This window comes from Archocentrus centrarchus, chromosome 2 (genome assembly GCF_007364275.1).
Source record: "Archocentrus centrarchus isolate MPI-CPG fArcCen1 chromosome 2, fArcCen1, whole genome shotgun sequence".
Classification (NCBI taxonomy): Eukaryota; Metazoa; Chordata; class Actinopteri; order Cichliformes; family Cichlidae; genus Archocentrus; species Archocentrus centrarchus.
This window is the reverse complement of record NC_044347.1, coordinates 1,105,937-1,128,861: the sequence shown is the minus strand read 5'-3', so window position 1 is coordinate 1,128,861 and position 22,925 is coordinate 1,105,937. Positions and strand designations below refer to the sequence as shown.

At 43.8% G+C, this 22,925-nt stretch overlaps 1 protein-coding gene and 1 pseudogene across 2 annotated transcripts in view; one reads left to right on the top strand and one right to left on the bottom strand.

Moving 5' to 3' along the window:
- The window catches only part of LOC115791158 (NACHT, LRR and PYD domains-containing protein 12-like), a 1,329,445-nt pseudogene that overhangs the window by 604,924 nt on the left and 701,596 nt on the right, over positions 1-22,925 (bottom strand).
- The window catches only part of LOC115791534 (tumor necrosis factor receptor superfamily member 14-like), a 31,281-nt gene continuing 17,554 nt past the window's right edge, over positions 9,199-22,925 (top strand). The window contains exons 1-2 of one of the 2 annotated variants that reach the window (XM_030745632.1): positions 9,199-9,238; positions 21,768-21,833. In XM_030745632.1, the coding sequence (XP_030601492.1) occupies positions 21,794-21,833 (40 nt within the window). In that variant the 5' untranslated portion in view covers positions 9,199-9,238; positions 21,768-21,793. Of the gene's footprint in view, positions 9,239-16,556; positions 16,654-21,767; positions 21,834-22,925 lie in introns of those variants that run through there. The other variant, XM_030745623.1, reaches the window with a different exon arrangement.

The window sequence follows — 22,925 nt, the reverse complement described above, 5'->3', positions numbered from 1 at the left end:
CCACCAGAACGATCACTATAACCACAATCTGGTGGTTTGTGCGATTGTTTGGTGCCATTTCCTTCACTTTCTATGAAGTGACAGATTTCCTGAGGCAGCTCATCGCACCTGTGTCACTGTAAAAAGTGCTGACTGATGTTTTATCCGCTGATCAATCGGCAATACGCAAAACTGGTGCACAGTTCTTGGCCTCCCGGCAGCTGTTGCAATGAGTGGGATTTGTAGTATAAGTGGTGGGAGCACATTTACCCACTGGCTATTAATAATAGCTATATGAAATCATCTTGAGGGCCGTATAAAATTAGATCGTGAGCTGGAAGTAGCCCGCAGGCCTTGAGTCTGACACATGTGACATAGAGAAAAACTGCAGTACAGAAGTTAAAATGTGCAGATGAAATTTCTGGCTAGGGTTGGGGGGGGCGCCTAAAAATGTGTCCGCATACACCTCAGAAATTATATAGCTGCACCCCTGGAAAGTAGCAACAGATGATGAAGGTCAGTGTGAGAGGAAGCTGTTTAACAATCACAGGAAACAAGACACAGCTGGACTGGCAGCAGGAACAGGAACGAGTACCAAGAATGAAGAGAAGATATTTAAATAAAGGAAAGCAGAAGGTCCTGAAGGTCAGAGTCCGACTGAGAGTAAGAGGCATCTTAGGTCTTTCTTTGTATTGCATGTATTTGGCCACCAGGGGGCAGTTACCTTGAGAGAGACTGTGTTTATAGGAAAGGTTCATTTATTCAGGTGCATTAATGGGGAAGCACAACAGTTTTTGACCATGGTCTGTGTCAGGTATGTCAGCACTGACTATGTTAAGTTAGGCTGCTGATTAATGCTCACAGAGCATGAACTGCTGTCTGTCACAAACATACAGAAAAGTGGAGCAAAGATGTGGAGCACACATCAGATACCTGATCAACCAGGACCATCTCAGGTGGCTGTTTAACAGGCATTAAAGTGAAACATCACACTGTTCACCTTTGACCTTTGGACAAAACTCCAACCAGGGTTATTATAGTTAACGAAAATGAACAAAATAACAAAAACTGAAATTGATAAAACATTGTCGTTAACTAAAACAAATAAAAACTATAATTAAAAGGAAAAAACAATAACTAATTAAAACTGTATTGTGAGTTTACAAAACTAACTAAAACGAACTGAAATTATCGTTAACTGACTTTCATTTACTTGTTTTTTTTTGGTTTTTTTTAAGCCTTGTAGATTGATATGAAATCATTTTTAGTTTAAGCGAGTTTAAACTGGGAGCGCCGTCGGGCAGCGTGCGCTCGCTCACCGCGCTGGTCCGCAAAGTGATGGCTGCCCATCACTGAGTCCCATATGGAGGATCATTGAGTACAAGAGCACAGAATCGAAAGTCTTGTTGTGGATGATGAAAAACGTATGGCTGTAGCTCAGTAGGTAGAGCAGGTCACCTACTGATCGGAAGGTCAGCGGTTCGATTCCTGGGTACTCCAGGCAAGATACTTAACCCCAAGTTGCTCTCCGACGCAACTGTTGGAGTGTGAATGTTAGATAATAAAAGCACTTAGATACTCATGGAAGTGCTTGTATGAATGGGTGTGTATGGGTAAATGTAAACATGCTGTATAAGCGCTTTGAGTGCTCAGACTGAGTAGAAAAGTTCTATATAAGAACTGGTCCATTTACCATATGGAACATTTCTCAGTCAGGAAAAACCAGCAACATCAAAGTCCAGCTGAGAAGCGCACAACGGCTACAGAAACCGCTCTGATCCTACCAGGTAACCTGGCCTGCGCCTCTGGAGAAACGTGACTAGCTGTCGGGTCCATGCAGCCCAGAACGTTGTGACTAAACTGTTTAGTCCTTGTGTGTTTCCGGCTGCTTTATCAGTGAGAGAATAACAATCAGGAATAATAATCAAAGCATCAATATAAGGACTCACAACTGTCAGCAAATTCCTGGTAGGAGACTGCTAAACTATCAGGATGGACGTGAAGGAATGAAGAAAGTAAAAAAAACAGGGACAAATATGTTTGCAGCCAAAAAACTGAGCACAAAGAGAGAGGACCAAAAAAGAAGTCCCAGCATGCACCGCATATAAAACACCTGCACACGACCACAAGGTAATTAACACACACAATCCAGCTACACAAGCATAAATGTGGACATGAGGTCGGACACTTCTGTAGGTTGTGTACAGAGGCTGCAAAGACCCTGCAAGTTTAATTAGCAGCATCTAACCAAGCTAGCTCCAAAACAGAAGCAGCTTCAGGTGGTGAGAACATCAGGATGCAGCTGGATTTGACCTTTGACTCCTTCAAAGAGTTTGTTTTTGTCAAACACCATATGTAGCTGTTGTTAATCTGCTGCACTGATGCTGAACTTTATTGTGGAGTTTATTGTAGAAATTATTGAGTTTGGGAGTTCATGTTTTTCTTTGTTTCTCCCTGTTGATGTTCATGTGTGTCCTTAATATTACACACATTTAGCATGTAGTGCTGCTGTCTGTGAACAGTTGGTTGTTGAATATATTTCTTTATCTTTTGTCAAGTTTTCATTACACAACAGTCACTCTTGTGCCTTGAAGCTTGCAGCTGATTAGGTATGAAAATACTAAAACTAATACTGAAACTAACTGAAACTAAGATTTAAGAGATAGTGTTTATTTGTCACATGCACAGTTATACACAGTACAATGCACAGTGAAACCAAAAATAAAAGCTATTAAAACGAGAAAAACCACTCTGAAAACTAATTAAAACTAACTGAATTAGAGAAAAAAAAGTAAAAACTAACAAGCCAACTTTATTTATATAGCACTTTAAAAACAGCAAGTTCTGACCAAAGTGCTTAACATTAAAACACAATAAGATACACAAACAATAAAAACAAACATAATTAAAACTGATAAATAAAACAAATGAGTAAAAGTCAATAAAAGTCAACTCTCAGACAGTTGCCAATGAAAAAAGGTGGGTTTTAAGAAGTGACTTAAAAATGGACAGTTTAGAAGCCTGTCTGATATGCAGTGGAAGTGAATTCCACAGCCTGGTGCTGCCACAGAAAAAGCTCTGTCCCCTCTGAGCTTTCGTTGTGTCCTCAGCACATCCAAGAGCAGCTGATCAGGGGGGCAAGACCATTTAATGACTTAAAAGCAAATAAAAGACTTTTAAAATGCACTCTAAAATGAACAGGGAGCCAGTGCAGTGAGGCCAAAACAGGAGAAATATGATCTCTCTTCAGTGTACCAGTTAAAAGATGAGCAGCTGCGTTTTGGACCAGCTGAAGACGGGACAGGGGTGACTAGGAAACCCCGTAATAGAGAGAGTTACAGTAATCCAACTGTGATGTAATGAGTGCATGGATTATGATTTCAGAGTCCTGATTTGAGAGGATCTGTTTGACCTTAGCTAACTGTCTGAGGTTAAAAAAGCTGGACTTCACCACCACACTGATCTGCTTATCTAGGTTAAAAACACTCTCCATTCTGACACCCAGCTTACAAACAGGAGGTTTTACATATTGTGTTAGAGGCCCCAGAGCTACAGGAGAGGACCCACCAGTAGTACCAGGACTAACAACCAAAACCTCTGTCTTCTTGTCGTTAAAATGAAAGTTTAGTGCCATCCAGGTTTTAACTTCATCAAGGCACTTAGTCAAAGATTCTACAGAGTAAGAGTCTTCTTGTTTTAAGGGGACATACACCTGACTGTCATCAGCATAAAAATGGGAAGCACATTTGTGCTTTCTAAAAATGGAACCCAAGGGAAGAAGATACAATGAGAACAGCAGTGGTCCAAGGATGGAGCCCTGGGGTATCCCACACAGCAGAGGAGAGCATGAAGACTTTAAACTATCAAGACTGACACAGAATGTTCTCTCAGCCAGGACCTCAACCAACTCAGGGCAGCGCCATGAATGCCTGCACAATACTCTAAACGAGGGAGTAAAATACTGTGATCCACTGTATCAAAGGCCGCAGTTAAATCCAGTAAAACCAGGATAACATAATCCCCAGAGTCTGTAGCTAAAAGAATGTCATTAAAAATGAAATAAAATAAACCTTTATTGTCATTGCACATTGTACTTGTACATTTGCACAACGAAACTGGATTACAGCCCCCCCGGTGCAATTAAAAGAAAAAAAAAAGTATGCAATTAAAGAAACTACGTAAACACTAACAAAAGACCTTTAATAGTACAGATTCTGTGCTATGGAAGGGCTAAAAACCAGACTGAAAAACCTCAAAAATGTCATTTGACTCAAAAATTTTTTTTAACTGTATATAGACAATTTTTTCCAAAATTTTTGAAAGAAAAGGCAGCTTGGAAATTGGTCTAAAGTTTGAAAGCACAGTAGGATCCAAGCCAGCCTTTTTAGTCAGAGGTTGCACTGTTGCATGCTTCCAGTCTTCCAGTCTTACAAAGTGCTGTTAATAACAGCAAGAACAGATGCCCCAAAGTGGTAACCACCTCTTTAAATAGTCGAGGTGGGGCTGCATCTGTAGGGGACCCAGAGGGCTTCATATGACCAACAACCTCACACAAAAAAGGTGAAGTCACAGGCTCAAACTGACAGAAACCAGCAGAGCAGGGAGCAGTGAATGATGGGTCAATGGCACAGGACGATATCTGAGCTCTCACATTAGCCAAAGAAGTTTAGAAAGTTTTCACATGTCTCAGATGAAGGTTCAATGCAGATACTCTGTGGGACATCAAGAACAATATATGAGGCTTATTGCAGTTTGATCTAATGATTTCCTTCTAGCGTCTCTCACAGCTGCCTGATAGTGATACCAGCAGTCCTTCATGGTTTGAAATGAAACCTGGAGCTTATCTTTCTTCCACTTTCGTTCAGCTTTTCTACACTCGCGCCTAATAGCACGAGTTGTTTCATCCAACCAAGGCTCAGACTTAGTAAAACTTACTAAAACTAAACTATAATGTAAAATCCAAAACTATTATAACCCTGACTCCAAGACAACATTTTTTTATTATTCTCATTTTGGGGCATTCATGGGGGAAGGACACACACAGTGAAACGTCCCAAACAAGAGTTTCTGCATCTCAGCAGCAGCTGTGATTGGATCTGCTTGGACAAAGTTCATGTGTCACTAACACTGCAGTCAGTTTGCTGAGGACTCAGATGGAAACAGGAAGTAAAAGAATTTACGACTGAAACCTTATCAGGACTCTGGGTGTGGATTACAGAACACAGGAGCATAAACATCATTAGTGTTTCTATTTTATCTGCCATTCACTGATTTACACATTATTGATCGTGTTCATGGGAAACCTCAAGTACATCAATCTGATTCACACGAGGTGGCTGTGGCTCAGGAGGCAGGTCATCTACTGATCAGAGGGTTGGTGGATCGATTCCTGGCTGCTCCAGTCTCCATATGGCATCCTCAGGCAACAAACTGGACCTTAAGTTACTCTCCAGTGAGTTCATTAGAGTGAATGTGTGAATGTTAGGGTTTCAGAGGGTTTTCTTTTTTGCACAAGTTGATACTGAGACAACAGAAAGTCGGGGTGGTCAGGGCTCAGCCGGGACAGCTGGACAACCTGGGAGGCACAGACACGTCCACTGTTCCAAGAGTCCAAGTAGACTGGACCTGACAGGTCTGAGAAACATGGAAAGAGTCACGAGTCTTCATATGACGAGGCAACTTTAAACAGTCACAGGATCAATGATGGCACTGATGTCACAAAGGTCTGATCAAGCTGACACATATATTCTTAGACTCAGAGCACAGATGTTCTAGATAACCAACCTTTTGTCCCAGCGAGCGCTCTGATGCAGGAAGGTGGACTGCTCGGGAGGACATCCACAAGACCTACTGTCACAGCTGGTGCAGGCAAGGCAGGGAGGACCCCAGTGCAGGACACGGTGAGAGCAGGGTTATAGTGAAGATTTATTAATATTATTTTCAATAAATACAAAAACAGCAAACTCAAAGTGAGAAACTCGAAAGCCGGAACTTGAAACTCAAAACTAGAAACCAAGACAGAAAACTGCCGAGGACCCGAACACCGAACTAAACAACACTGAGACGTAAATACACAGATGGAATGAGGGGGAGTGGAAACGGCTGAGCACGACAGGTGAAATGAATACGACTAATGACACATGAAGTAAAACATAACACAAAACACAGGGAACACTGGACTAGCAAAATAAAGCAGGAAGTACTAAACATAACAGATGCAGACCTAACACAGAAAACTTGACAAAGGAAACAATGAAACAACAAGGGAAACCAAACAGCACACTCAAACAACAAACTGAGAAACACAACCTGAAAAGTACAACAAAAGAAGCTCAAAACACTGGGCCACCAGCCCAGGACCATGACACCTACAACGTTAAAGATGGTGTTGAACTGAAGGAACGCTTAGCTCCGCCTCCTGGGAAGGAAACAGCAGTGATTGGTAACAGAGACGGGCTTCAAAGGAGGGTAGCCCCGTGGATGAGGAACACCTGGAATTATGGGTATACTCCACCCAGGCCAGGTGTGAGCTCCATGTAGTCTGCCTGGTGGAGGTCAGATATTACAGTATTATAGCATCAAAGTATCAGTTTGATATTACAGTGTTATAGCATTGAAGTATCAGTCTGGACAAAGTGTTAGCAGCAGGTTATTTACCATAGGCCAACTGTACATATTTAATTCATATTTGGAGTTGAAGATGGCTCATATGCTCTTCATGCTGAATTTGTTTCTACTTCATTAAAATCCTGAAAAATCAAAGTCTGTGTTTTGTTTGTAAGTTTAAACAGTTGTTACATTGTAACTCACAATAATATAAATAACTGCTGGATATTGTAAGCTGGGGTTATTCTGAAACAAGGGGCCAAAGCAATAACTGTAGTCTGATTTCTGACTCTGTATGATCCATAAATAAAGGGCTTTGCAGTGGACAGTGTAATCTCAGTGGTCCTCCTCAGTGTGCGCTGCGATGTTGTGAAACATGGTTAAAATGTTGTAACTGTAGCTGCACAGCGATGTGATGATGTCTTCAGCTCTGCTGTCTGACGTGTCTGTGACTGCAGCTCAGCTTTATTACAGTGTGAGGCCTGCTGTAAATGTGCTGCACACTGGGGCTCTCATTACAGCAGCATTAGTGTCTCAGTGAGGTGGAGCTGCTGCAGCCTTTAGAACAGACAGAAGCTCTCTGTGATTAACACAATGACAGACAAACACTGGCTCTGCTGTTTGAGATGTGGCTGCACAACATGAACGTTTGTCTCTGTTCAGCTGTGAACTGGAAATAAATGTACTTGGACTTTTGCAGCATTTGTTGATGAGGCGGAGTGCCAACACTGAGCTCCAACTGGTCCGTGTGCTGGTGCTGCTGATGGTCCGTCAGCCACCCATGAAGAAGAGTGAAGGTACAACACTGAGAACTGATTTAATAACTTCTCTGAGCAAAATGGACGTGATGCGTTTAGTTTATAGTGTTTGTTCATTTCCTCCCTTTGTGGAGCACTGAGCAGCACGCTGCACCTCCTTCTACACTCATGTACCAGTCACCATAAAACCATAAAACCATAAAACCAAGCTCACGTTCTCCCCTCTTGTCCTCTAAACCCCACCATGACCTCTCCACCATGACCTCTCCACCATGACCTCTCCACCATGGTCTCTCCACCATGGTCTCTCCACCATGACCTCTCCACCATGGTCTCTCCACCATGGTCTCTCCACCATGACCTCTCCAACATGACCTCTCCACCATGGTCTCTCCACCATGGTCTCTCCACCATGACCTCTCCAACATGACCTCTCCACCATGGTCTCTCCACCATGACCTCTCCACCATGGTCTCTCCACCATGACCTCTCCACCATGACCTCTCCACCATGGTCTCTCCACCATGGTCTCTCCACCATGACCTCTCCAACATGACCTCTCCACCATGGTCTCTCCACCATGGTCTCTCCACCATGACCTCTCCACCATGACCTCTCCACCATGGTCTCTCCACCATGGTCTCTCCACCATGACCTCTCCACCATGGTCTCTCCACCATGGCTCAGGTTAAATCATCAATCAGTGCTCACATGTCCTCCAGCTCACTCTGCTGTGTCTCCATCATCTCTATCAGCAGCTCCCCCTTCACCTCCTCCACTGCAGCCTTTCCTGCCTCCTAACATGCCCCCCCCCCCCCCCCTTCCTTTGTCTCCAGCCAGCAGTAGCACAGTTTCCACCTGCACCCTGTTGGCCAACATCAGCAGAGGAAGTCTGACCGATCCGGTGTGGAAATCTAATTTTTTCATAATCAACATTATTGATTTAGCAGAGTTGATGGTGGACGGCCTTCCTGCTTCGACCCTGCTCATTTATCCAGGCTTGCCATTAGCATTAGCATTAGCATGGCTGGTACATGAGACATGGGAATAGAAATAGTTTTTTTACTGTGCATAAACAGGAGATGAGAACAATGAGAGTTAATGATGGATTCAGCAGGTGGAGGAAGCCTCAGACTGAGTGCAGTGGCTCAGTTTCTATTGTAGCTCCATGAAATTCTCTTTGCATACAAGCTGTGATCAGCTGCTGCTGCTACACAGCTGAATTCAACAAGATGTAACCAAGTATTCCTCAGTCTAACTGTTCATACTGTCTCCACACTGACAGCATCCTGTAGAAATGTTGGATTCAGTGAATGAATCTCAGCATCAGCAGCTTTGATTCAAACTCATCTCTGCTGCACTGATGTAACCTGTAACTCTGACCATGAACACAGCCTCTGTGCACCAACACAGAGCTTTACTGTAAATACAGTACAACAAGCTGACCTGTTTATTACACACTAAACTGCAGTATTTTCATATAATCTTTGAATTACACAAAGTCAGCATACTTCAGTTTGTTTACAGGATCATTTACACTATGAAAAACCATAACTTCACATCATGTTCAGATCTGAGATCTGATTTATAAATGAGGTCATTACTGTGTGACAAAAAGTTTTTGTTTATAGAAACTCTGAATCTGAAATTAAATCTGTTCCCAACAAACTTTCATGTCTGCAAACGTCAGCGTGTGAACTTTACTCTGACTCAGAGCCGGTCTGAGCAGACAGACGGTATTTTTAAAACTACAACAAACACAGAGCTTAACCCCTCCCATCTGTCCTGCTGCAGGTGGAGTCCCGCCTCCTTCCAGGAAGCAGCTCACCTGTGTGTCAGTGTTCAGTGTGCAGGTGTGGAGTGGAGCTTCTTCTTCTTCTCTGCTCTCTGAAACTGTAAGTTTGCTTTGTTTAACAGTTTGTCTTCAGGAACTTTGTTCATGTTTGATTCCTTCATCAACAAACTGTGTTTTTGTTTCCTGGCTAACATCAGGGTCTGTGCTGAGCTAACAGCCGTCTTAATAATACAGTTCAGTGAATCAGACACACTCTTCATAACTGCACACAAAGCTGCTGATTGTACCAGATCAGCATGTTGGTCTCCGTACAAACCAGGAAAACCACCGAGCTGTGACTGCAGTCAGCTGTTTCTGCTAACAATGTTCTCTCTGTTAACACATGACAGGCTTTAGTTTATGTAACAATAAAGCAGTTTGTCAAATAAAATATACTTTTATGAGTGCTGTGATAACCACACAGGCTGGTTTAGGGGCTCAGTGAGCTTCAGGTTTTGGCAGTTTTACTCCAGCTTTGTAAAAATCTCTCAGAGTTTGATGTGTTTGTTTGACTCAAAGCTTTCTGGGAGCTCCTGCCATCAGGTTTGTTCCACACTATCAAACTAAGCTGGAAGCTGCTGTGACTTTGGCTTTGATTTTTACTCCATTCAGTAATAAAAACCTCAGTCAGTAAAGACTAAATGAGAAAAAGACTGACACAGTTTGTACAGCAGTCACGTTCACATCCTGTCTGTGATCAGCCTGTCATGGTCCTGGGCCAGTGGCCCAGCATTTTGAGTTTCTGTTGTGTAGCTTTCTTTTGTTGTATTTTCAAGTTGTTTCTTTAATGCTCAGTTTGTCAGGTTTTCTGTGTTTAGGTCGGTGTCTGTTATGTTTAGTCACTTCCTGTTTTATTCTGTAGTCTCGTGTTCCCTGTGTTTTGTGTTTAGTTTTGCTTCCCCTTTGTCATAGGTTCATTTGGTTCACCTGTTGTCCCCTGTTGTTTCCACTCTCCCTGATTTCCTTGTGTGTATTTAAGCCCTTAGTTTTACCTGTTCCTTGTTCGAGTCCTCGTCATTTTTATGTCTGTGTGACATTCCTGCTGTTGCTTTCGTGTTTTCCTAGTTTGCTGTTTCAAGTTTTGAGTTTTCCAGTTTGTATTTCTAGTTTCGGGTTTTCTTTGTATGGCTGCCTTCGGTTCAGCCTTCTCAGTTCCTGACTTATTAAATAAAATCCCAAGTTTCAATCCTGCACTCTCCTGTGTCCTGCTCTGAGGTCCCTCCTGCTTAGTTTGCCGCAGCAGTCGTGACACAGCCCCTTTATAATCCTGAGCAAACACGCGGTCCTCAGCTGATCTGAGGTTAGTTACAGGGACCATGGAGCCTTCTTCCTGTTATCAGGTAGTTACAGCAGCATCAATAGGTGGCCTGTAATGAATGGATGAGTTTTTCTTGCTTTCTAAATGTGTTCAGCATGACTCCTGCTGGCTGACAGTCTGCAGAGGATGAAGCTGCCTCCAAACTGCAAACATTTCCAGATGTTACAGAGAACAGAAACTTCCTGTCTGAGTCTCCTGCTTGGACCTGTGGGTGTGTTTGAGAATCCACAGAGTCTCTGCTGACATGAGCCAGTGGAGCTCAGCCAGCAGCCTCTGTCTCATCAATATCACAGTGATGATAACCTGTGAATGGATAACCTGTGTTGGTCTTCACAATCCACACGAGCAGCTGTCAGCAAATGCAGACGTGGGAACTTAAAGTCTCTGAGTGTGAGACGAGCTCACAGCTCAGTGAGTTACAATAAAACCACAACAGTAATAAAAGCTGTATTTGCTGAAACTTGTTATTCTGAGCAGAGTCAGAGACTCAGAAGCAGATCAGGATGAAGCTGAACATCAGTGTCAGCCTCTGCTCTCAGCTGCAGACTCACTGCTGCTTCAGGAAATAGAAGAACAGACTTCAGGCTGCTTACAGATCTGATCTGAGGTCAGTGAGTGCAGTGCAGGGGTCCTGATTGAGGATCAGATATGAGTGCTCACAGAACAGTAAAACTGTTTGCAGCCATCAGGGAATAAAGTTGGGAATCTGAAGCTCATCAGGAAACAAAGACTTCAGACCCTCCTGCTCCCCCTGCAGAGGTCTGAGGGATTTTCCAGGAACAGTTTTCTCCAGTTTTCTGGAGAACTGAGTCAGTAGGAGGTGATTTCATCCCTGCTGATCTCTAATCTGTTCTGTGCTGATCTAATAGTGAGAGGAAGTTTGTCCCACAGCGCTGGGGCTGAAACAGTGAAACCACACCCCCTTTGTTTGAATCCTGATCTGAGGGGTCTGGGATGGTATGAGGTGTTAGGAGATGTAAGGTGGAGCTGCAGCATGGAGGGATTTAAGGTAGGGCTGCAACGATTCATCGATTAACTCGATTAAATCGATTCTAAAAATTTATCGACACAAATTTACTGTGTCGATGCTTCGTTTAAACTCTGCAGCGCTCAGCTGTCTCGGTGTAAGCGGCGCTCCTCACTAGCATTAGCAGCATTAGTGCTGACGTTTTTTTTGTGGGTTTATTGGGGGCTGGCAAACCAACATAGAACTGCATTACCGCCACCTACTGGACTGGAGTGTGAATCACTCACGTATACACAAGCACACATTCTAAAAAGCTCTCCGTCGCTGCGATGGACTTCATTTAACACAGAGTGGATCATCACTAGAGTTGCCACCTGTCTCGTAAAATACAGAACCCCGTATGTTACGGGACTCCGTGGAATACGGCTCCGTAACATGCCGTGTTCCGTACTTTACGGGACGGGTGGCAACTGTCGCTGACATGCATTTCCACGCCTCCACTGCTCTCTGTGTGTCTGTGTGTGTTGTGTTCGCTGAGAATTTCAGCTGCTATTTTTGTCTTTACTTCAGCTGTAGCTACCAGAACTGGTTTGCTAGCGAGCGCGGGCCATTAGATAAGATAAGATAAGATAGTGTTTATTTGTCACATGCACAGTTATACACAGTACAATGCACAGTGAAATGTATTTTGTACCTGCAACCTTATATACACACACATATAAATAAGAAGAATAAAAATTAAAAAAAAGTAATTCACACTATACACTATACTCTATATACTATACACTATACACACTTTTTAAATTATAATATTTACACTGTGCAATAATGGTCCAGTTAGGGCTCAGAGTTGAGCAGACGGATGGCTTGTGGGTAAAAACTCTTCTTCAACCTTTCAGTCTTAGCCGTCAGGCAGCGGTAACGCCGGCCTGATGGGAGCAGGGAGAAGAGAGAGTGTCCGGGGTGGCTGGGCTGTTTTAGGATCTTCATGGCCCTCAGCCTGCACTGCTTGGTGTAAATGTCCTGCAGGTTGGGGAGGGTGGTTCTGATGGTCCGTTCAGCTGAACGAACCACCCTTTTTAGGGCCATGAAGTCCTGCTTGGTGCAGTTTCCCATCCAGGTGGTGATGCTCCCACGCATGATGCTCTCGATGGTGCAGGTGTAAAAGTTCCTGAGCACCTTGAGTGGGAGCTTGAAGTCTCTCAGCCGCCTGAGGAGGTAGAGACGCTGTCTGGCCTTCTTCACAGTGATGTTTATGTGATGAGTCCAGGACAGGTCCTGTGAGATGGTCACTCCCAGGTATTTGAAGGTGTCCACTCTTTCCACCTCAGCACCACTTATGACAAGTGGATGGTAGTCCCTCTGCTGCTTCCTGCTGAAGTCCACGATCAGTTCCTTCGTTTTGCTGACGTTGAGCAGGAGGTGGTTCTCCTGGCACCAGTTCTCCAGGCGGGAGACCTCTCTCCTGTAGGCTGTCTCCTCATTGTGAGAGATTAGTCCCACAACAGCAGTGTCGTCAGCACACTTGATGATGACGTTGGACTCTGACGTGGCCTCGCAGTCATGGGTGTACAGTGAGTACAGCAGAGGGCTGAGCACACAGCCTTGGGGGGATCCAGTGTTGAGGGTGAGGGAGGGTGAGGTGAGGTGACCCACTCGTACCACCTGTGGTCTGCTGGTCAGGAAGCTGTGAACCCACCTGCACAGGGATGGGCCCAGGCCCAGGTCCAGCAGCTTAGAGACCAGCCTGGAGGGAACTATGGTGTTGAATGCTGAGCTGTAATCTACAAACAGCACTCTCACATAGTTCCCCTTACCAGTGTCTATGTGTGAAAGGGTCTTGTGGAGGAGGAAGGATATGGCGTCATCTGTGGATCTGTGTGGCCGGTATGCAAACTGTAGTGGGTCGAGGGTGGTGGGCAGTGAGGAGGTGAGGAGGTGATGAATGTCTTGATGAGTCTCTCAAAACACTTCATCACCACAGAGGTGAGCGCTATGGGCCTGAAGTCATTGGGGCTGCTGGGGTGTGGTTTCTTTGGGACAGGGACTATGATGGACTTTTTAAAGCAGGTGGGAATCACACACAGTTTCAGTGAGAGGTTGAATATCACTGTAAACACAGGTGCCAGCTGGTCAGCGCAGGTCTTAAGGACACGTCCACTAATACCGTCTGGTCCAGCCGCTTTCCTGGTGTTTACACGTCTAAACGCCCTCCTCACGTCGCGCTCCGTCACAGTGAGTGTCTCCGCCCCTCCGGCCGGGAGCGCAGCGGGCTGTCGGCTTCCCGACTCAAAGCGCGCAAAGAAGATGTTGAGTTCATCAGCCAGAGAAGCGTCGGCACTCACCGGGTGTGTGTGTGGTGCTTTGTAGTCCGTGATGGTGCGTAGTCCCTGCCACAGTCCCCTGGAGTCAGACTGTTGTAGTTGCTGTTCCAGTCTGCGGCCGTAGCGATGTTTAGCCTCTTTCACCGCTCTGCGGATGTTGTATGATGCAACCTTGTAGTCCTCCATGTTCCCAGAGGCGAGGCCGGAGTTGTAGGCAACGGTGCGGGACCTCAGGGCGTCGCGGACAGATTTATCCACCCACGGCTTCTGGTTGGGAAAAGTCCTGATGGTCCTCCTAAGTGAAGTGTCTTCAAGAACTTTCCCAATAAATCCCACAACAGTTTCCGTAAACTCCTCGATGTCTCCGCCCGCGCTGCTGCGAAACATGTCCCAGTCGGTTGAATCCAACGCACCCTGCAGAGCGGCCTCTGTTTGATCAGACCACCGTGTCACTTCTCTCACAGCAGGGGGTTCCTGCCTGAGCCGTTGTTTGTATTTCGGCATGAGAAAGACAGAGGTGTGGTCAGACTTCCCAAAAGGCGGAAGAGGCTTTGCTTTGTAGCCCTCTTTGAATGGAGAGTAGCAGTGGTCTAGGGTCCTCTCTCCTCTGGTGGGGCAGTCGATGTGTTGAATCAATTCCGGTATCAGCTTTTTCAAGTTTGCACTGTTAAAGTCCCCGGCTACGATGAGAGCCGCATCACGCTGGTTAGCCTGATAGGTGGAAATCGCCTCATGTAGCTCGGATAGTGCAGTGTTTGTGTCCGCCTGAGGTGGAATATAGACGGCGCTGAAGATGACCGAAGTGAACTCGCGGGGCAGGTAGTGGGGGCGGCATTTCAGGGTTAGGAGCTCCAGGTTAGGTGAACATGATTGTTTCAGAAGGACAACATTCCTACTGTCACACCAGTTGTTATTAATCATTAGGCACACACCTCCTCCTCTTGATTTTCCAGACTCACTCGTTCTGTCCGTGCGATGAACACTGAAGAACTCCGACGGCTGTACGGCGTGGTCCGGTATGAGGGGGGTCAGCCATGTCTCCGTGAGACAGATGATGTTGCAGTCCCTTATGTCCCTCTGAAACTGTATCCTGGCCCTGAGTTCGTCCAGCTTGTTATCCAGTGACTGGACATTAGCCAACAGGATGCTCGGCAGTGGCGTTTGGTGTGCTCTGCGCCTCAGCCTCTCTCTTACGCCGGCTCTTTTCCCTCGGGGCCTTGTCCGTGACCTGGGTCCTTTGTTTGAGCTGGCCCACTGGAAACGCAGTATCTCCCGAGGCCAAGTCGGGTCGGGAGAAAAAGGTGTCAGAATACAGCCAGAGTGCTGTATTCTGATATTAAAAAGAGTCTGTCTGTCATAAGTGATATGACACAGAGCAGGCGGAATTATAAAGTCCAGAATTAGAGCTAAACCTAATATATACAAACAAAGCGTAGGAGCAGGTACGACGGCTGCTGACCTCACCAGCGCCATCTAGCACTAGCGATGGTTCGGTACCGGAAGGCCCGCCCCCCAGGACCGAGGGGCTCCTTCAAAATATTTTTTATACTTTAATCCCTTATTAGTGACTAAATATAGACCTGCAGTAGAAACGTATTTTCGAGAATGCTTGTGAATACAAAGCATTACACCATTACTCACACATGCGCCATGGCTCCCGCAGCCACTAGTTTTTCAAAACACTCATAGCAGGCAGCGGTTTGAACTGCGCAAGCGCAAAGAGACGAAGCTGTGACGGTGAGCTCAAGTAGTGCAAAAGGAAACGTTTTTCCAGCGTCCAAAACAGCAGCTTTTTCTTTTAGTAACCACCATTAAATCTGTGAAACAGCTGGAGGTCCTTCATCAAGCACCTGATCAGCAAGTGTTAAGGTGAAGAAAAGAGAACTTTGTAGCTGCTCCATCCACCGCTGTTTGTTCACATGGCGAAAAACTGCAGTACGGAAGTTAAAATATGCAGATGAAGTGTTAATAAAAAGAGTATTTCTTATCCGATTACTCGATTAATTGATGGAATAATCGATAGAATACTCGATTACTAAAATAATCGTTTTATGCAGCCCTAGTTTAAGGTAATCTTGGAGTGGATTGTGTAGTGAAGCCGGTGTAATTGTGTGAGGACTGCAGTGATGTGTTCACTGAGTGTTGCTGCTGTGTTTGTACTAACTGCAGACGGAGGTGCTGCATCATTCAGGCCTGAATCCACTGAGCTGCAGGGATCTGATCAGGGATCAGCTCTTCAGAAGCATTTGTCTGCAGACTGAACCAGACTCCTGATCAAAGATGATCCTCACATTTCTATCAGATTGCTTTGGCTCAGTTATCAGTCATCCAGCATGTTTATCCAGTTCAAACACAGCACAGACCTGACAGCGATCAGCATCACAGTGAAGGACAGTGGAGTGTAACTGCTATGGTTCAGTCTCTGTGAAAGCAGTCCACAGCTTCTCCTCTTTAGTGGATTCCAGCAGTCACAGTGGGCTCATTCATGCAGAAGTGTGTGGGTTTATTTGCTGCACAGGCTCTGAGTCCTGCCCAGTGACTGCTGATGCTTCATGTTCCTCCACAGAGTGGTCCAGCAGAGCTCAGAGGGTCCCAAAGGTCAGGCTGCCCAGCAGCATCAAACACAGCTCCACTCCTCATTGAAACATCAAGTGTAAAATAATCAAAGGTCTTTAAGCAGGAGCTCCCTGTAGAGAGGGTCCTGTTATTATAAAACTACATTACCCAGCAGCCCTTTAATTATGAAACTCAGCAGTTCCTCAGTCATGAGATTAGGAGTCATCTGAGCAGTGTGGTGTGACCGCAGAGCAGAGAGGAACTACAGGAATAATTCTTCCTGTATTTGGATGACTGTGCTTCACATGAATGTGAGTTTTCTATTTTCTCTTAAAGATGCTTCTATTTTTCCACTCTGATGCATATTTGTTGAAGCTTTTAGTTTATGTACTGTTAGTGGTGACCTCTGTGGCCTGATTATTGGACAGTTTCTGCCCTCGTTCAGGGTCTTATTGTTCTGTCTGACACTGATTCATTTCCTCCTTCATAAAGTGGCTGTCAGAGCGTCAGAGGAGAGAATTCATCTGCAGACGTTTATGTTTCTACAAGCTCTGAAATCCCAGTTAGTTTATTTTTGTACATAACATCTACAAACTGTAAGGATGGAGACAGCGATGATGTCACATATTTATAATCAATCAGAATCAAATCTGTAGTCTCCATCTTTGTAACTCTGTGACTGTTCACAGTGATACAGCTGCAGACTGTCAGTCAGCCGCTCTGAAACCTTTACTGTAGATTCACTGATCTGTTTAACACACTGATCAATATTGATCATCAGTTTTTCTTCTGATAGAAAAATGTTTCCTGGTCAAATGTGTTCACACAGTGAGATTCCATCATTGAATCATGTCTATGCTAACATTTTTAGAGTCTGAAAATCAGACTCTAAAAAGACCAAAGGAATCATAGGCTCCGTAACAGCTCCCCAAACCATGTCCTGATGAGCCCACTTCTACAGCAGGATGGATCCAGTACGGAGAAGCATCGACTGGATTAGGCCTGGGTTTCCCAGCTCATCATTTCCATATTCTGCTCTGGATCCATAGCAGCTTATTTTGTCCCGACACTGATTTAAAGTGTCTCATTCTTTCAGAACTATACTGAAATATCTAAAATTATGGAGCTAAATTGGGGCCATAAAGTTTGTTCGAAAAAAAAAATTTGAAACTGAAAAATTATTTTGAACCCGAAAAAAAAATTTAAACAGGAAAAAAAAAAGTTTTGCAACTGAAAAAAAAAAAGATGTGAAACTAAAAAAAAAATTTAAACAGGAAAAAAAAAAGTTTTGCAATTGAAAAAAAAAAAAAAGATGTGAAACTAAAAAAAAAAAAAAAGATTCAAAACTACTTTTCAGATTCAAGTTTTTTTTTTTTTTTGCACTTTCAGATTTTTTTTTTTTTTCGCAGTTTCAGTTTTTTTTTTTTCGAGTTCAAACTTTTGGTCCTGTTTTGGCGTGGGGGGCGGAGCCTCAGATGACGGGGGTGTGGAATCACTGACAGCTCAACACAGTGGCTGAACAACATAGTCCCAGCTGTTGCATTCAGGGACCATGGGAACTGGAAATGTCTTTAATGCAGCATCAATATTCTATATGTATGTGATTGGTTTTGAAAGATAACATGCTTCACTGATACACGCAGCTTATATGAATACATGACTCGAATCTCAGAGGAAAAAATATGATCTTGACAGATTTGCACAGCATTCCGTGTTGGAGATTTCCCATGCTCTCAAAGTAACGCAAAGTAACGCAGAAGCCTCGTCTTCATCTGTGGCTAGCAGTGATCAGGTAATAAAAAGAGATGGAGAGAAAACAGACACACTCACTGTTGATACCTGATAGTGGTGTGCGATACTGCAAATTTTGGTATCGATCCGATACAAGTAAATATAGGGCCAGTATTGACGATACCAATACCGATACTTTTGACTTATAGAGGCTGCTTATGTAGGGGAGAGCAGTGAGTCATGATTTGACATGAATCATCATCACTTTGCCAGATCTGAGCACATTTTAATGACCACTAAATCACTCTGATTTTTACTTTCCACAATAATTAGTTAACACAATAAAACACACCTTTCAGCTTTTCATGTATTTTGAAACTGGATTTTCTTTGGAAACCAGGGACCTGCACTATGAAGGGAGTTCAACATACTCAGGGTATCTTTCGGTTATCAGGATTAACTTAACCATGGTTTATCCTGATCCCCAGTGTTAGGCTATCAACTTAAGTTACCTGGCTAGGTTAAGTTAGTTAATAGCAGGGTTGTCCTACAGGTTAACATGAAAGGGTGGTGCTGGTAGAATCTAACCAATCTAAAAGGGCGTTTTATGCAAATCATGGCGCTTCCAGCTGATTAGAAAGTGAAACTCTGAAGATAACCTGCTCCCAACAGTTTGAGTTTTTATTCTCTTAATGCAGACTCGATCGAAAGTAAAGATAAAATATTAAAACAATTAAATCATAGACTTAGTCTGTTACAGAGTTGAGTCCGCACAAAGGGTTTGTTTCAATAAAGTAATTTAACATAGTTTACTGGGCTGAATATATATTTGACTGCCTGAATATTGTCTATAGGAAATCAGTCTGCTGAAGTAACCGCTAAGATTATAAGTTACATTTTAACATGAACTAATCCTGAAGAACCGAGATGAGTGATGACTGAAACATCACTTTCACCACTATATGAGCTACCTGGTTATTCTTAGCCTCTCTAAAAGGACTGTGACAGTGGGCTCTGTCTCCGGGTCGGGGTCTGGGTCTGTCTGAGGGATACCCTTCCTCCTGCTCCTCGGGAACCAAGCCTTTTCTTTTTCCTGCACTTTCATGTCTTTAAATAAGTCCATGGTGTTGCCACAGTAGAAAATTTCCTCCTAAAACGCATCACTGTTTACACTGTTTTCATTTCCAGCTGTAAAGTACATCTGCACGACGCTCGGCTTTCTCACTCACTGCAGCCCATAACTTCTCAGTGCCGCTGAGTCACGTGACCGCAGACAACTAATCACAGCGGTGCAGAGAGAAGGGCGAGGAGGGGACGGAGCAAAGAGTCCCTGCATGAGAGGAGCTGTGTTTGCACTGACATATCTGCTCTCTGATGAACAGGAGCAACACGCTGAACTTACAGGAGACAAACAAACTAAAGTATCGATCCTATCACACTAATATTGTTCGATACCAATACCAGCGTTTTATCGATAATATCGATATTTTGGATCGATCCGCCCACCACTAATACCTGAGCAGTTTACAGAAACAGCATGACATGGACCGTGTCACTGCGATATGTTGACTAGTCCGCCATATTGGAAGTGGCAAGTCAGCCTTAAATCAATGAAACCACATGCAGAGGGATGGATTTTCTGAATAAAAACGACTGACGTTTAAATCTAACTTGTTGTAAAACAGCTAACTGATCATCTGCAGAGGAACAGTTTATTTGAAGAGTTTCAGTCAGGTTTCAGAATTCATCACAGTACAGAAACAGCATTAGTGAAGGTTACAAATGATCTTCTTAGAGCCTCTGACAGTGGACTCATCTCTGTTCTTGTCCTGTTGGACCTCAGTGCAGCTTTTGATACTGTTGACCATAACATTTTATTACAGAGATTAGAGCTTGCTATAGGTATTAAAGGTACTGCACTGCAGTGGTTTGAATCATATTTATCTCATAGACTCCAATTTGTTCATGTAAATGGGGAGTCTTCTTCACACACTAAGGTTAATTATGGAGTTCCACAGGGTTCTGTGCTAGGACCAATTCTATTTACATTATACATGCTTCCCTTAGGCAGTATTATTAGAAAGCACTGCATCAATTTTCATTGTTATGCAGATGATACTCAGCTTTACCTATCAATGAAGCCAGATGACACACATCAATTAGTTAAACTGCAGGAATGTCTTAAAGACATTAAGGCCTGGATGACCTCTAATTTCCTGCTTCTAAATTCAGATAAAACTGAAATTCTTGTTCTCGGCCCCACAAATCTTAGAAACATGGTGTCTAACCAGATACTTACTCTGGATGGCATTACTTTGGCCTCCAGTAACACTGTGAGAAATCTTGGAGTCATTTTTGACCAGGATATGTCCTTCAATGCACATATTAAACAAATATGTAGGACCGCTTTTTTGCATTTGCGCAATATTTCTAAAATTAGAAACATCCTTTCTCAGAGTGATGCTGAAAAGCTCATTCATGCATTTATTACTTCTAGGCTGGATTATTGTAATTCATTATTATCAGGCTGTCCTAAAAGCTTCCTGAAAAGCCTTCAGCTGATCCAAAATGCTGCAGCTAGAGTACTGACAGGGACTAGAAAGAGAGAGCATATTTCTCCCATATTGGCTTCTCTTCATTGGCTCCCTGTTAAATCTAGAATAGAATTTAAAATTCTTCTCCTCACATACAAGGTCTTGAATAATCAGGCACCATCTTATCTCAAAGACCTCATAGTACCATATCGCCCCAACAGAGCACTTCGCTCTCAGACTGCTGGCTTACTTGTGGTTCCTCGGATACTTAAGAGTAGAATGGGAGGCAGAGCCTTCAGCTTTCAGGCGCCTCTTCTGTGGAACCAGCTTCCAGCTTGGATTCGGGAGACAGACACCCTCTCTATTTTTAAGATTAGGCTTAAAACTTTCCTTTATGATAAAGCTTATAGTTAGGGCTGGATCAGGTGACCCTGAACCATCCCTTAGTTATGCTGCTATAGGCCTAGTCTGCTGGGGGGTTCACATAATGCACTGTTTCTCATTCACCTTATTTACGTTGTTTATACTCCACTCTGCATTTAATCATTAATTGATATTAATCTCTGGCTGTCTTCCACAGCATGTCTTTCTCTCCCCTCAGCCCAACCGGTCGCGGCAGATGACTGCCCCTCCCTGAGCCTGGTTCTGCTGGAGGTTTCTTCCTGTTAAAAGGGAGTTTTTCCTTTCCACTGTCGCCAAGTGCTTGCTCATAGGGGGTCGTTTTGACTGTTGGGTTTTTTCTGTATTATTGTAGGGTCTTTACCCACAATACAAAGCGCCTTGAGGCAACAGTTTGTTGTGATTTGGCGCTATATAAATAAAATTGAATTGAATTGAATTGAATTGAATTGAATTGAATTGAATTGAATTGAATTGAACTTCATATTTTAGATGGTCCGACCAGACAGGAGGTCCTCAGAAACAACACAGAGCTCTTTGGGCCACTGCTGTGTCTGCTTAGGAACTCTGAGTAACTCTATGATGAATCATCATTGCTGAACAACTTTGTTCTTTGATGTTCTTATGCAGAACTTCACAGCTGTTCCAAATATAGCATCTTTGTGGAAAGAATTTGTTTATGGATCAAAGATTGTGCCAAATAAGCCTGATGGTGGTATTTGGAGAGTTTAAGTGGGAATGTCTGAATTCTGTCATTGCAGAGAAGGATAAACTCCAAGCCAGCTAAATGACAGAAGATCTGTTGGGAGATAAAATTCAGGGTGGAGGTAAGACTTTTGAGATGTTTTTTAATCCAGTTTAATTTGAAAGTATCATTTGGAGAGCTGAAATCAATCAAATGTCAGCCATCGTTGTTATAATAGTTCAGAACTGCACATTTGCAGATTTGTAATTCTTCCCAGCCCCAGACCTGGGAAAGCTGGGCAGTACCCAGTGGCACACAGCTGGGGTTAGGCTGTGTTGCCCAGAGGTGAGACTTAATGCTACAACACTCCCCAATAATGTACATGGATATTGTGCAGCTGACTTAATCAAACACACAGTAGAGTTGATAAAAATAGTCTTTTTCAACACAAAACTTCTGATATAGCTTCTTTTTTTAACCTGTTACCTGTTTGTTTTTCAGCAGGAAGTTTTGTAACATTTTATCAACAGAGCTGCATGTAGAGCTATCAGCACGTAGGCGCTGAGCAGCACAGCAGAGCTTTACCCTCAGAGACAAATGCCTTTGGAGCCAGTTGTTAAGAACATTTTGGGTTTACCAAGAATAGGATTAAAGTTCAGAGTGTTCCTAGCTCTTTGGTAATGTGGATCCTCAGATCAGTTCCACCAGGGGTGCCCAAACTCGGACCGCAGGCCGCTTCCGGCCCCGCCCCCTACTTCCGGTCTGAGGACCTATACCACTGCACTACATGGCACTGAACAGGAGTGCCATGCAGTGCAGTGGCATAGGTCCAGACACTGTGCTGCTACCAGGAAGAAACATACAGGAAAATAGGTTGGGATGTACCACAGGGACGTTTGATCGGACTGTTACCATTGGCATAGAGGGTGTTGACACATTTGCAAAGGAAAAAAGTGTCAAAGTCAAATTTGTTTTGAAGGAATTTAAATGAGTATGTGCTGCTTGAACCTTTAGGTTTCTGCATGTTCATTTATCGAACAGGAATGACACCAAACAACGGAATAAGGAGTCCAATTATTACATTTAATAAAGCCATTTGTCACAGTTCACAGATTAATCTGTGTCACACTGCATCTCATCCCCGTGTGGGATGAGATGCAGTGTGACACATTCTAGTTCAGCTTACAGTTTCATATAGTCACAGCTTATCAATCTTGGTTACATCATTTACAAA